This window comes from Rhamphochromis longiceps, linkage group LG22, assembly GCF_057381845.1.
Source record: "Rhamphochromis longiceps isolate RC_006_pf linkage group LG22, R_longiceps_female_GT1.1, whole genome shotgun sequence".
Classification (NCBI taxonomy): Eukaryota; Metazoa; Chordata; class Actinopteri; order Cichliformes; family Cichlidae; genus Rhamphochromis; species Rhamphochromis longiceps.
In genome coordinates, this window is record NC_140577.1 from 8,363,048 (window position 1) to 8,378,195 (window position 15,148).

Sequence of the window (15,148 nt, forward strand, 5' to 3'; positions counted from 1 at the left end):
GGAGTGTGGTTACCAACAGACTAGTTTGTTACTGTGGTACAAACCGAAGGAGAAGAAGCCTATTGGCCCAAGAGGAAGTTTGCACTCGGATGATTCTGGTCTGCAAATTCTTCAGTTAGTGCAACAACCTCAACGCATATCTGTGCTCTCATCACAAGATACAAGTTTTTATTTTTACTGTACATGGAAAAATATTGCAGCAGTACGAAAAGTATTAGAAGTAGATACTGTATTCATTATGATTATCACAGAAAGTCTAAGTGAAAATCTAAGTACAACTTTACTGCTTCCATAAGAATTAAGAGGGTAAGCAGCAGCCAGGTGCTGCTAATCAAATGCACTTAACTGCTCATCAGCAAGTGTGAGCGCCTCTATAAAAGCAGACATTTTGGCAGTTTGCTGGAGCATTCAGGTGCCAAGGAGGAATAACATTAGCAATGATCATACAGAAGTACTTGTTGCTGCCCATCAATCTGGGAAGGATTATAAGGCCATTTCCAAACAGTCTGACATCCATCATTCTGCAGTGAGGAAGATTATTTACACGTGGAAAACATTTGCCAATCTTCCCGGATGTCCCGGCAAATTCAGTCCAAAGTCACTCAGAGAAATTGCAAAAAACCCCCTGAGAGCTACATCTCAGACACTAAGGGGGTCAGTTAGCATGTTAAATGTTAAAGTTCATGACAATACAATTAGAATAAGACTGGACAAGCATGGCTTATTTGGAGGGCTTGCGCTAAAAAAAAACAAGCAAACCTGGCAACCCTGCTTACGTTTGGAAAATGTTTGCATCAAAGTATTTTAAACTCAAATGTCAGACCACCTGTCCAACAACTGAAGCTTAGCTGAAACTGGTCGTGCAGCAGGACGTCTCAAACACAACAGCAAATCAACAGAATAGCAGAAAAAGAAAATAATCAATATGTTGCAATGATCCAGTCAAGCTTCAGACCTCAGCTCGATTAAAATGTTGTGTACCTTTGATTAAATGAGTTGTGCATATAGGTGACAATAATTTGTATGTAGAATCTCCAATAAATACATCAAGAAATGCTGCACTTGCTCCCACCAAAAAGCAGCATATAAAGTCAATATTGTTTCTTTAAGGTGCCAAATGGAGTTAAAGCGTTTTAAATGCTAGCTGACAATGAAGCTCTAAATGGGTTTGAGTATCTCTAGTAGCAGCTTTAAAGAATATAATTAATTACAATGTAAAGTTTAAACACTTCAGGTTCTGGCACTGACAGTTTGTATATAAGTAATGAAAATAGTTGAAGAATGCATGGAGCATTTGTGCCTAACACTGTATGATCTTTACCTTATATTTTAAATGACCTTATGGGAACTGTTGTTATGAATTTGCACTATATGAACAAAACTGAATTGGCATTCAAACAAGAGGAAGAGGAAAGAGATGAAATGTTGGCAGAAGCTAGAGATGGAAAAAAATCATGTGAAATTTAAGCTGATCAGCAAATAATGACAGAAACTCAAATTTAAGGTGGAGCTGGAAGTGCCAGAAATAGTTGAAGGGGTTAAAATATTGTGAAATATTTACAACCGAGATGGTTTATAAAAGAGCCGGAGTCAAAGCAGTCGTTTTATTCTAGTCTTAATGAGTGAGCTCTGAAAAAAATCTTTAACACATCAGTTTACCTGAAAGTTAAACTGTTTGAATGGCACAAACTCAGCGTGACCACTGTTGGTATTTAAGGAGTGAACAACAGTTAAAACACCAGCTGGTGTATCTCACATCTTGACATCTGAAAACTCAGAGTTTAGCTGAAATTCCAGCTGAATATTTGAACTGGTGTTTGAAGGTTGAATGCCACCTGATGTCAGTGCACCAAAAACAGCTGCCAAGAAAAACAAGCAAACAATTTAACAGCAAAACAGTGTGTGTATGGAGGTGTGATACCACCTGATGTGTGAGCTTTCCCTTATTGTCTGTCATACATAAATTTAAAATGTTGGACACTCATGTCAAACAATGTCCAAAGTTTTGCATAACAAGGTGAGTGTATGCGAGTCAAATCTTTAGGGTTCAGACAGATCTAAAAAGTCAGTTTTGCACCGTTTTTTTCCTATTCTTGAGTCTGAGTGATGTCAAAGAGCAGTGACTTTGTAAATGAGCAGCCGTGCTGTTTAAACCTTCTCTTTGTAAGGGGCAGCCAATCAAAGGAAAGTTGTCTGAGAGCCTGCACTAAGGCCCAGTGTACCAATCTAGCCCAAGAGCCCAGATACAAAAACAGCGCTGATATGGAGATAACAGATCATCTTTAAAGTGTTGATGTGTTAATGATGAGATTCTCTCTGTATGACTCTTTTTTCCTGCCTCTCAACCAACCTATATTGGTGATTGGCTGCCTCTCCTTGACCCTGGTTCTTCCTTTTTTTTTTTTTTTTTTTTTTTTTTTTTTAAATGACATCAGAAACAGCAGTATGCGACATTACGTGATGGCAGAGCTTCAGTTCATCCTTTGTCTTTTTTTTTTTTTTTTTTTTTTTTTTAATAAATAGGACAGGGGGAATGAATGAGAGAGAGAGGGGGAGAGAAAGAAAGAAAACCAAAGGGGAGAAGAGACGGTGAGAAGGGGGGGGAAGAGAGAGAAAAAAAAAACAAAAAACTCCTGGGTCACCTGTATGGAGAAAAAAAAACAAAAAAAAAAAACAAACAAACAAAAACAAACAGAGGAGACAGCAAACAACAAAGAGCAACATAATAATAGAGAAAACAAAGCACCATCACAATAAACTAGCTAGTCATAGATATCAATATTTACTAAGTAATAAACGATATTGTGCAGCACGCAAGATAGACAGCGCACAGTGTGCTTTGAGGCAGCAACCAAGAAAGCTTTAGTCCGCGTCTGTGAATACCCATGTGTGCATACCTGTGTGGATCAGCATGCTTGCATTCCAAAGGTTTCTCCATGTAATGATCTGCTAGGGAGTGTGGGGGGGCCACAGCCCCGTCCTCCAGGGTGTGAAGCGGGTATGGAGGAGATCAAAACTCCAGACATCCAGAGGCCCCCAGAACACAAGAGACCATGGAAGACCAACAGAGGGGCAGCCGCGCCACTGTCCCAGTAAGAGCTGAGGAGAGTCCCAGATGAGGGCTCGCCCAGCAGCCGCGGAGCAGAAGTCAGGGGGAGTTGCAGTGACGCGCCCGTGAGCTCCGCCGGCCCCCAGCTGCGCCTGAGTGACCGAGCCCTAGGCCGAGAGGCCGGGGGCACCCCACCTCCAAAGGGGCCCGAGCGAGCCCCAGGCCCCAGGCCCCGACAAGCGGCCGCCAAGGAGTGAGCCGGTGTGCACCCGGACGCCCACCCCCAGACACAAAGAACCACCAACACACCGACACCTGAGGGAGTCCGCCACCGGCAGGGGAAGTGGTGGTGGGTGGAGATAGGCCTCCAAACCTTGGAGGGCCTGAGGTGTCCCCAGAGAGGTGGCGTCTGATACCCAACCTGACATATAGACACAGACATACAGGCACACACAGACACAAACATCCATTCCCACCCTCATGCTCTCATATGCACTCACTCCACACTCAACCAACGTGGAGACAGACATAAAGAGACGCTGTACACACAATCACACTCCCCAAGCGTACTCTACAAACCGGGTCTAGGTACCCTTGCCCCTGGAGGGGGGAATTGCACCCAGACCCAGGTGGTGTTACCCTTTTCCCTGCGGTGGGGAGAGGCAGACCACCCCGACTCCGCAGCAGCAGGGAGGCCCCACACCCCAGACCGCAGTCGGACGGCCAACTCCTCCTACTAGCCCTCCCGCTCCAGCAGGCCGCAGAGAATGGGGGTGGGAGAAGACTCCAAACCTCTGGTTCTTCCTGTTATAAAGGGAGTTCTTCCTTCCCACTGTTGCCAAGCGGTTGTTCATAGAGGGTCATGTGATTTGGGGGGTTTCTTTCTAATACTGTAAGGTCTTTACCTTAGAATATAAAGCACATTGAGGTGACTGTTATTGTGATTTGGCGCTATATACATAAAACTGATTGAACTGAACTGAAATGACTGTTTTTTTAAAATATACATTTCCTAGAAACAACGTCTCACAGTTATACAGAGACTGATTCTCGGTACAGCTAAAGTCTGTTGAGCTGCTCCGCTGGGTGCATTTCAGAGTTTGTGGCTTTATTAATGATTATTCCTGCTGGTCTTAGGATTGAACCAGCAATCCCCAGCATCACCCAAAAAAACAATATCTGAAAAGCTGGAGTGCCTTTCTGGCAAGGATGCAGATTCTGTAATTTCAGCAGTTAATAATGCATTTTTTAACGTATGGATAAATAATTAAACGTTGGACCCCTGGAATGAAAAATAGTCTCGTCTTCCTTAAGGCACTTTAAAGTCCTCTCCCCCATTAAGCAAGTCAGGGAATATCATTAACAGTAACTTTATCTCTGCTCGTTGCTGTTTCTTAATTCAAACAGGGTGCTGTGGAATTTTATAATAAGCCCAGTCGGAGGGAATATGGCTACAGAAGCCACTTAGCCGCTTAGTAACAAGATAGCATAATGGCATAATGGCAGGGCTCTCCCTCCAGCAAATAAAAAAAGCTGCAAAAAAGTGAAAAAATGTACTAATTTGACAAATGCTCCATGCGTCTGAACTTTCTGCTGTGTAAGTGTTTTGTATTCCACTTACGGGTTGGCTAAAATCGAGTTAGGTCAAGAAGTGTTTTGCAAAAACGTCTCATCCTGGAGGGCTTCAAATTAAGTTATGGAGTCATTTTTTTATGACATGAGACAATTTGTTGTATACGAGAGACGAAACATTAGATTATTAACTTCCACTCCGACAGTGTAACAGCTTCACTGTTGTGTTTCTGCACTCACACTATTAAATCTGAGCTTGCAGCGGTTTCAGCAGCTAAAACAAAAAACGGCTCGGGATGTTGAAGTTGCAGTCCACGTGTGAATTCTCCTGTCTATGGGTTTTACATAAAGTTTACTGAATGCATGTAAACCACATTTGACTATCAAAGTGTTGCAGGGACTGAAAACAGAAAATGCATGCTTGGTTGTACGCTATACAACTGATTCTAAACCCCAACAGACAGAAATATTGTCAATTCACTGAGTAAAATTAATAGTGATCGCTTAATTTTAATTAAATTCAGTTAAATATACCTGCAAAAGGTTCTAGCATATTCCAAACCTTTAATTTACTTGCCAGAAGAGTCATTTCCACCAAAATGGTAAATGGACTTCTTACATAGTGCTTTTCTGCTCTAATTCAGCACTCAGAACGCATGCCACATTCATGCCAGCACTTTGGCGACAGTTGGAAGGAAAAACTTCCTTTTAACAGGAAGAAACCTCCAGTAGAACCAGGTTCAGAGAGGGGGCGGGGCCATCTGCCATGACCGGTTGACATGAGGGGAAGAAGGCGGGACAAACGACACGCTGTGGAAGAGAGCAATCTAATGACAAATCTCTCACAGCGTGGTCAAAATGTTTGGATACTTTGTTAAAATGACTTTACAACTGTGTTTCTCATTCTTTCACTTTATGTTTTAAGTGCCTACTTTACTGTACCAGACTACAGATTCTTCACAGGATACCTAAATATTGAGTTTAAGACTGGGAGCTGGTTAGCCACACAGCAAGAAGGTCCTGGGTTCAAATCCACCATCTGGCAGGGACCTTTCTGAATGAGGGGACATCCAACACATCACTGGAAACGAAAGTTAATGGGTAAAATGCTAAAAATCTATGTGGACAATCTGTACCAAAAACAAGCACTGTGGAAAAAAAAAAAACAATGGGTCTACTACACACAACACTATATAATAATAAAAAGATGTTGCTGGGTTTCTTGTTGCTTCAGTTTGTGGACAAAGAGACAATATGCTGTATCCATACTCTTTGCTGTTCTCCATCTCATCTCAGCTGTCACAGGGCGAGAGGCAAGGTACATTGTGGATATATTTCCGGTCTGTCACAGACATTCACGCTCACAAGTCGCACCGATTTAACCTAACATATATGTGTCTGGACTGCAGGACGAAGCCTAACAAGAGAGAACCCACGCAGGCACAGGGAGGACACAGAAAGACCCCAGCTAGCTGGTGGATCATATCCAGAAGCTTCTGGCTGTGCCATCAGCATCTCCCTGTATCCATCCATCCATTCATTCTCTGCTGCTTATCCTTTTTCAGGATTCGTGGGGGGGCAGGAGCCTATCCCAGCTGTCTTAGGGCGAGAGGCAGGGTAAACCTGGACAGTCTGTCGCAGGAGACACAGACATTCACACCCTATGGGCGATTTAGAGTTTCCAATTAACCTATCCCCACTAACTGCATGTCTTTGGACTGTGGGAGGAAGCTGGAGTACCCGGAGTGAACCCATGCAAACACAGGGAGAATATGCAAACTCCACACAGAAAGACCCCAGCCGGATGGTGGAATTGAATATAAATATTCTGACTCCTTTTCCTCTCTTCCTCCACTTCCCTTGCAAAATATTTATATGAGCAGCTTCTACCATCTTCACAAATGGTTGTACCTCAGTTGTTCTAAAATGTTTTTGCAGTACTTACAGTGGGATGCAAAAGTTTGGGCAACCTTGTTAATAGTCATTATTTTCCTGTATAAATCGTCTGTTGTTACAATAAAAAATGTCAGTTAAATATATCATATAGGAGACACACACAGTGATATTTGAGAAGTGAAATGAAGTTTATTGGATTTACAGAAAGTGTGCAATAATTGTTTAAACAAAATCAGGCAGGTGCATAAATTTGGGCACCACAAAAAAAGAAATGAAATCAATATTAAGTAGATCTGCCTTTTGCAGAAATTACAGCCTCTAAACGCTTCCTGTAGGTTCCAATGAGAGTCTGGATTGTGGTTGAAGGCATTTTGGACCATTCCTCTTTACAAAACCTCTCTAGTTCATTCAGGTTTGATGGCTTCCGAGCATGGACAGCTCTCTCTAACTCACACCACAAATTTTCAATAATATTCAGGTCTGGGGACTGAGATGAACGTTCCAGAACGTTGTACTTGTTCCTCTGCATGAAAGTCTTAGTGGGTTTTGAGCAGTGTTTCGGGTCATTGTCTTGTTGAAAAATCCAGCCCCGGCGCAGCTTCAGCTTTGTCACTGATTCCTGGACATTTGTCTCCAGAATCTGCTGATATTGAGTGGAATCCATGTGTCCCTCATCTTTGACAAGATTCCCAGTCCCTGCACTGGCCACACAGCCCCACAGCAGGATGGAACCACCACCATATTTCACTGTAGGTAGCAGGTGTTTTTCTTGGAATGCTGTGTTCTTTTTCCTCCATGCATAACACCCCTTGTTATGCCCAAATACCTCAATCTTAGTTTCATCAGTCCCCAGCACCTTATTCCAGAATGAAGCTGGCTTGTCCAAATGTGCTTTAGCAAACCTCAAGCGGCTCTGTTTGCGCTGTGGGTGGAGAAAAGGCTTCTCTGCATCACTCTCATATACAGCATCTCCTTGTGTAAAGTGCGCTGAATGGTTGAACGATGCACAGTGACTCCATCTGCTGCAAGATGATGTTGTAGGTCTTTGGTGCTGGTCTGTGGGTTGACTGACGGTTCTCACCATTCGTCGTTTCTGTCTATCCGAGATTTTTCTTGGTCTGCCACTTCGAGCCTTAACTTGAACTGAGCCTGTGGTCTTCCATTTTCTCAATATGTTCCTAACTGTGGAAACAGACAGCTTAAATCTCTGAGACATCTTTCTGTATCCTTCCCCTAAACCATGATGGTGAACAATCTTTGTCTTCAGGTCATTTGAGAGTTGTTTTGAGACCCCCATGTTGCTACTCTTCAGAGGAAATTAAAAGAGGAGGGAAACTTACAATTGACCCCCTTAAATACTCTTTCTCATTATTGGATTCACCTGTGTATGTAGGTCAGGGGTCGCTGAGCTTACCAAGCCAACTTGAGTTCCAATAATTAGTTCTAAAGGTTTTGGAATCAATAAAATGACAGCAGTGCCTAAATTTATGCACCTGCCTGATTTTGTTTAAACAATTATTGCACACTTTCTGTAAATCCAAAAAACTTCATTTCACTTCTCAAATATCACTGTGTGTGTCTCCTATATGATATATTTAACTGACATTTTTTTATTGTAACAACCAACGATTTATACAGGAAAATAATGACTATTAACAAGGCTGCCCAAACTTTTGCATCCCACTGTATATTCATGACTTACAGCTGTGTTCTCATCAGATCTGAACTATCAGACAATTTGTAGACACCTGTCTTAGTTAATTGTATAAATATCCTAAAACGTTTTCAAATGCTAGCAAAGAATGAGAAGTGCTCTTTCTGATGTGCACAATAACAAACTAAACCCAAGTAAATGAGAAAAACTGAGAAGAACTATTTGATGAAAGTGCACCAGACGTGATTTGTGTGGCCAGTAGTTTAAAAAGAAAATCAATATTCTCACATTAATGTGATCATTTCTAAACACATTCTTTTCCCTGACCGCTTTTTTAACCTTCAGAAGCACTTTAATGTTTTCTGTGCTTACTTCTGTACATCTGAACAGAGCGGAGCACTTAGGCTCTTCTGTCTCTGTTTATATAAGGAGATGTTTATTTATCAACCAATGACTTAGAGCACTTCAGCTCTCTTGTTTCTGCCTCACTCGGGAGCAAATTTTGAGCTTCTGGGTGAACACCGTTCTGCTGCACGGCCAACTCATCCTTGACGCTAATACGCTTCTAATCTAGGTGTTTAGCCGATGCTTGCTACTGTCACTGTGCTAAAAGGGTTCTCCATTTTTTGTTTCTCTTTTCTCTTTGCATAACTGGTCATGTGTCATCTAGCAGTGTTAAATATTACTCAGTGCTAGGCAACTAATAACTTACCCAAGTTACATAGCAGTAGTTTTGTTGTACCTCGATTGAAGTGACTGATATTGAAACAGATTGATCTGATGTGTCGTTGGAGTTTTTCTAAAAGAAAAAAAAGCATTGGATGATTACCTGTATGCTCAAACTATGCTTGTTTTATTGGTGAACCTGTGCCTTTGGACCGAGATTAACAAACCCCTGGTGGTCTGAAGCCAACACACAAGTGCATTAAACCTGCAGTCTTTCTAATGGCCACTAGGGGGTGAAGCCTCTGGTTGCTAGATGAAGTTTACTTAATAACAGACTATGAGGAAAATCTCCTCATTCATTCATTCGATACACATTTTTCTGATGAGTTCATGGTCTCGGTTGCTAGTTTCAGGGCTTGGTGAATACAACGTGTTGTTCATTTTACGTGAGGGTGAGTGTTCATGTTTCTAAATCATTAGTTTAAAAACACAATGCTGCTTTTCTTGAGGCTTCACAACACGACCTCAGTAACTATGGGTGATGGCGCGCTGTCCGTCTTTTATATACAGTCTAATTCCAGCTAAGTCAAAATCACAGTTTCTGTAACGCAATTACATTTAAAACCACTTTAAAGGTGTTTTTCTTTTGGTTTGTTTTTTAAGAAACAAAAATTCTAATTCTTTTTTCCCCCCCATAAAACAAACAAACAGTGACTGTACCATTACTCAGTTTCATCAAGAACACAAATGAATCTAAGAAATCTGCAGCGGTTCTCCTTTTAGTACAATAAATCATTAGCCCCACGAGCATTATCCGGTCCATCAAAGCTCCTTGTGCAGCACATTAACTCTATACTTTTGCTGGTCTGGGAAACAAACCACAATAACTCTTTCATAAATGTTGCAAGAAGAGTAAAACACAACCTGCAGTGCAGCACTTCTTCCCCTCCCCACAAAGTGAAAAGCGTGAGATGAAAGAACTTTTCTTAACATGTCGAAGTCATCGGACCATCACATTCATCACTGGGTCACCCTCCATCAGCAAAGTACTTCCTGCTCCATGGGGAGAAAAATTGATAGCACATTGTCTGTTTGCTCAATGGCTGCCTTAGATTACATGGTAAAACATATAGTTTCTTTTAAAGAGTCATTAAAGCTTCCTCCATGCGGCTCACATTTAAAAGCACCGACGTTTCCTCTTGTTGTACATAGAGTAGAGTAGACATTTCTCAGGTGAGGGATATTTTAATACAAAAATGGAAACGTGGGCCAATTACAGGTTTGGGTGCTTGAAGTGATTTAAAACATGCATGTAATTCATCTTAGGTAGTCTGAAACTTTAGCATCAACACAGATGAAAATGGCATTTTTAATTTCATATATAAGTTAAATAATTGCTAAAACTCCAATGCATTTTTTTGCTGGTTTGAAAAGGTTCATAAACAATTCTACAACTACATGTGGCGACATAAGTGAAGGATTCCAAACTTCACACTTAATTTTTCTAAATAATTTATTTAACATGAACATTTCTTAGCAGTAAGGCGAATCACTTAATTGTCTAAACTTTAACTAAATGCTCCATATGTGCGCCCTAGTCCCTTCTTTCCTTAAGTTTGGTAATATCCAGCTGAGATGCACCTGATACACTTTGGTGGAATACAGCTTTAGTTTAATAATAATTTGATTAGGAGTTTTTGAAAATTCTGGTCACAGATTTTAAATCATTTTTCATCATTTGAGCCTCAGAAACAAATAGATGCTATTTGCAATCTGTTACAGAAACTTTGTTTTGTTTTTAAATGTAAAAACAAAAAAACAAAAAAACAAACACCTAAGGTTCAACACTCAAGTTCATACATGACTGAAACTCATTTGCTCTCCAGTATTTAGTCTCTGTCTCCATCTAGTGGCCAGATGATAAACCTAACAATGAATATATCCTTGGCTGCCTCTGCTTTCAGTTAGAAAAATCCAAACAGGAACATTTTTAGTATTCATTGTCTTTTTATTACTCCTTAATCAATACCAGTTTTTATAAATAACAGACATACGGTTAGAAATTGCTGTGTCAGCCATGGAAAGTAAGATCATAAGAAACTTGACAGAAAACAGGAATCAACAACTGGAATTGCTGCTTGTAAGAATGAAAATCGCAATTTCAAACATTCAATGCAATTTGCATCAAAGTATTTTTTTCCCCAAAGAACTACAATGATAAAACTCATTCCTCCTTAAAAAGGGATGAATGTCAAAGTCCACTGCAGGTCAAAGTCAAACCGGAGCAAAAGAGTCGAATTGTCAATAAAGCCCTAAAAGCTTTCAGCCAGCGAGTTTAATCAGGGCCCTTATTATAGTTTGCCATCATGAAAAAACTTGTTCTCCAAGAAAAGCAGCAGGATTCAAGTTCAGATATGGCTGTGGAGGCAAAGAAACCGAACCTAAACCTCTGAGATGCAGATTGAATACATGAACATCATAATGAGGCACAGAGCTGCCACGCTGACAGGAGGACTGACGGCCACAGACGCACACAAGTGTGAAATTATACAATCAAAGCCAAACATGGAAACATTTAGGAGTTCTGATTCTACACTACAAAGACTACAGATTGATGTCTTAAAAATGTAAAGTTCACTTCAAAGCCAGTCCCAGGAAGCTTCGACCCTCAACACATCAACAGCATTTTCTCTCGAATGATTTTTGGTTAATGCACGTCTGTATGAGATTGAAACACAGCGAGTTTTACATTAAGTCCAGTAACAATCAAAGCTGCATGTAAAGACTTTATTTACAGTAACACAAGAAACCAGTGAATCATCCTTTTCTCCCTTACTGCAGCTCAACACTGTTCAAACACACCGCCCAGCAACTGTAATTAATACCATAAATTAAAAAAAAAAAAAGGTGACACTTATAGTAAAAAAGTTTCCAAACGCCACAAATAAAAATCTAAACACTGAAAGTAATGCATCTGAACTGTATAAAATGACGAGCTGATGTATTTAAATGCTTTAAAACAAACGAAGGCAGGTCGACCCCCTTTGGGAAAAAGTGGGGTCAAGTGTTTCGGGCCTTCCAAGTGCAGTCACCGCGCCTGTACCCCTCCTCTGACAGTCTTTTATTATGTGCTCAATCTTTTCAAGTAATTCCATGTATCAGTGGCAAACCCCCCCTAAAAAAAACCCAACAACTTTCTTTCAGTTTTTTTTTTTTTTTTTTTTTTTGATTGTTCCAGTGTTTCCTCTGTCCATCACTGAGGACCAGTGTGTACAAAAAGTGCGAAAATTACAAAGCTCATTGCTGCACAGAACTACAAACCTAACAAAAACATAATCCCAGTTTGGCTCATGAGGAGAGCTTGGAGTAGCTTGGTGGTGAAAATTTGCGCTTCAGGTATTTGATTATGTAGAGAGGAAGACAGCTGACGAGTGTGATGGCGGACACCTTCCACAGGAAAGGCCAAGTCGTGATGAAGGACGAGTCTGGGAGAAGGAAAGATAACGACTTTATCACAGCGACATGATCGCGCTCTAAAATTATGTTGGTGATTGCGTATTGGTCAAAGCATGAAAATAAAAACTTAAACACGTGAGATGAAAACGACCCACACGACAAAATAAACCCAAGAACATAAGATGATGCAAACATACAGATGCAAGACCAGATACATAATATCAGAGACAGATGAAGGAGAAAGGGGTGTGAATTCACAGGCTGTACACCTACCAAGGAAAGCTCCCAACGACACCCTGCCTATGCCTGTTGCCGACACACAGAAGCAAAAGAAGTGCAGCAGAAACAGTGAGTGCAGTGCAAAAAGTTAGCAGTGAAGAAAGAAATAAAAATAGGACAGACAGAGAGAAGAAAAAGACTGAGGAGGGAATAAAAGCACAGAGCTGAGGGTTTAAACAACAGCGCAACACTTAGGTGCCAAGTAGTGTTACATCAAACTAAACAGAGCGGGCACAGCGAAGAAGAAGGCGGTTCCTTGAAGTACTCAGACCAATCAATACTGGACGTATCAAACCAAAAGTAAAAGCCTCACACCAACTGTTCAAGCTGTTCACAAGCAGGTTAGTTGACTATTTAGCAACTGAAAAATAGCATATTAGCATCACTCTTCATGGTTGTTCAGACTAAGGTTTTATTTTAATGAGAAAATATTCAGTAGATTAAAGTACAACAAGAAGTTCTCATACAAGCTTTCATATAACTATTTGATAGGATTTTTAAATATAAAGATATTCTTATTATCTCCTGAAACCTTAAATGTTTAAAAGGTCAGTAAACCAGTAGTGAAAAACTCAGAGGAAAGGTATACCTACCAAAGTACTCGTTGAGGAAGGCGAGTGAGGCGAGGTAGCAACCCAGGCTGAAGAACTCAGCCACCACCATGAGCCAGTGCCAAGTGCGGATCGTCAGCGCCACCATCAGCAGCTCAGTCAGGATGAGCGCCGTGAAGGAGATGGCAACCACGTGAACGAACTCCGACTCAAACAGCACCAACGCGCTGTACATGAGGATGCCCCCTGGTGGCGCCAAAGGAAACATGCGGACTTTAAAAACTTTTTTGCGCGATTAGGTCTGGTCTAAGTGTCTGGGCTTAACTAAAATTACATTACTCATTATTCATTCAGGACTTGCTGTGCACCAGATCTCCCTTTAAGAAATCACGATTGTTTTCTAAAGATTAACTGGCCCAGTCTATCAGTTTCATCAACAGTGGTCTGGGACACTGAGTTAAGGATTATGGTGTCTGCAGATAAGGACTGATTCAATAACATTATTTATGAGGCTGAAGGATCCACAATGACTTCCAGTGTGTCTCACTCTTGAGTGTCCAGACACACACTCATCTTTGGGCGCCTGCTGTATCTTGATAGCCTTTCATTTTATCATAACACTACACAAATTGAGCTTAATAGCCTATAACTGATCACGTAATTGCTTTTTCATATTGGCTTAATACAGCGCATTCCACCGACTCAACGTCTGTAATAAATTATGCCCGATCAGTTCCTAATATTTTCTTCCTTTCATATTGCTTTTTTTCCTTTCCACATACCGAGTATTGGCCTTTAATTAAAAACCTCGAGCTGTCAGGAAGTCACGCTTGAGCAAGAACATAGATCTTTCTCACTCGCTGCATGGCTTAGCGATTACAGAAATATCGATTTACTGGACAGACAAAAGCTTGCATGTAAAAGCGGATGGCAGTTGGAAACCTTAGATACTGAGAAACGGACTGTGCAAGGGTTTGAAGGGGCCCTGGGACTGTGCTACTAGACAATGCACAAATGATGAAATGGTGGCTGAAGAGTTGCTCTGACAGTTTAAAGATAGAATCACGCTGTAGATGGTTCTGCTATAACTTGAAAGTTGATTTTAGGAAGCAAATGTGAGTGAATGATAAGGAAAAACACACCTTGATAGACACTGATCAAAACCCAAATGAGGAAAGTCTTGAAAGACAATGAACGTCCCTGAAAGAGAGAAAGACATGTTGTTACTTGTTTAAATTCTAACGAAGGAAAGCTGTCAAAACCAAAGATTAAAAAAAAATGGGATTAAACCTTAGTGAGGTCCTTATAAAGCTCTGGGTAGAGCAGGGCCATTTCTGGCTTCACATCTTGGTCCAGGACCAGGGAGAATACAGGAAACATGGTGTAGATAGTCGCATACCTACACACAAAGTATAAAAAAAATAAATAAATAAAAAAAAAAAGAGAAAGAAATGAGAGACGAAGACAGGAGAGGCAACAAAACTGAAGGTTATATGATCGAATACTGTAGAAGCTTGCATCAGGGTTATGCTGTTGTGAAGCTGTCCTTACACTGGCCCCATGAGACTTCAGGTACTCACCCGACCATGAGGAAACCCTGGTACAGAGGCACAGAGGCAAAGTAGAAGACGGAGGAGAAGACGGCCTGAGGACAGGACACAAAACTGGTGTCATAAAGTCACCAAATGAGGAATTTTAATGTCCCCGCTGTGGGGAATTTGTAATTTCGTTTTAACCGCAAAACAACTTTCATGATGAACTCATTAGGAACGATCAAAAGCAAAATATAGGCTCAAAATATGTAACAAGAAACATACAGCATTTGTAGTGTTTTAATTTAACTATCGCTGTACCTGCATGGTGGAGATGATCATGCCCCTGTGCATGACAAACTGGCCAAGCGCTGCAGAACGCTTGTAGCTGTTCCTGCCGTGAACCACGAGCAGGCGGCCAATGTGCTTAAACTGAGTGATGGAGAAGTCTGCAGCCAGCGACGCCTGCTTCCCTTCCTATGTGAAACAAACA

The 15,148-nt window shown here is 41.1% G+C and overlaps 1 protein-coding gene across 5 annotated transcripts in view; it reads right to left on the minus strand.

Moving 5' to 3' along the window:
• Positions 1 to 10,553: 10,553 nt before the first annotated feature.
• Positions 10,554 to 15,148, minus strand: part of atp9b (ATPase phospholipid transporting 9B) — a 44,342-nt gene continuing 39,747 nt past the window's right edge. For 2 of the 5 annotated variants that reach the window (XM_085395652.1, XM_085395657.1), the window contains 7 exons: positions 14,977 to 15,132; positions 14,704 to 14,768; positions 14,414 to 14,522; positions 14,266 to 14,323; positions 13,166 to 13,369; positions 12,567 to 12,599; positions 10,554 to 12,322 (listed from right to left, as the gene is read on the minus strand). In XM_085395652.1, the coding sequence (XP_085251778.1) occupies positions 12,186 to 12,322; positions 12,567 to 12,599; positions 13,166 to 13,369; positions 14,266 to 14,323; positions 14,414 to 14,522; positions 14,704 to 14,768; positions 14,977 to 15,132 (762 nt within the window). In that variant the 3' untranslated portion in view covers positions 10,554 to 12,185. The remainder of the gene's footprint in view (positions 12,323 to 12,566; positions 12,600 to 13,165; positions 13,370 to 14,265; positions 14,324 to 14,413; positions 14,523 to 14,703; positions 14,769 to 14,976; positions 15,133 to 15,148) is intronic. The other 3 variants (XM_085395653.1, XM_085395654.1, XM_085395655.1) reach the window with 3 other exon arrangements.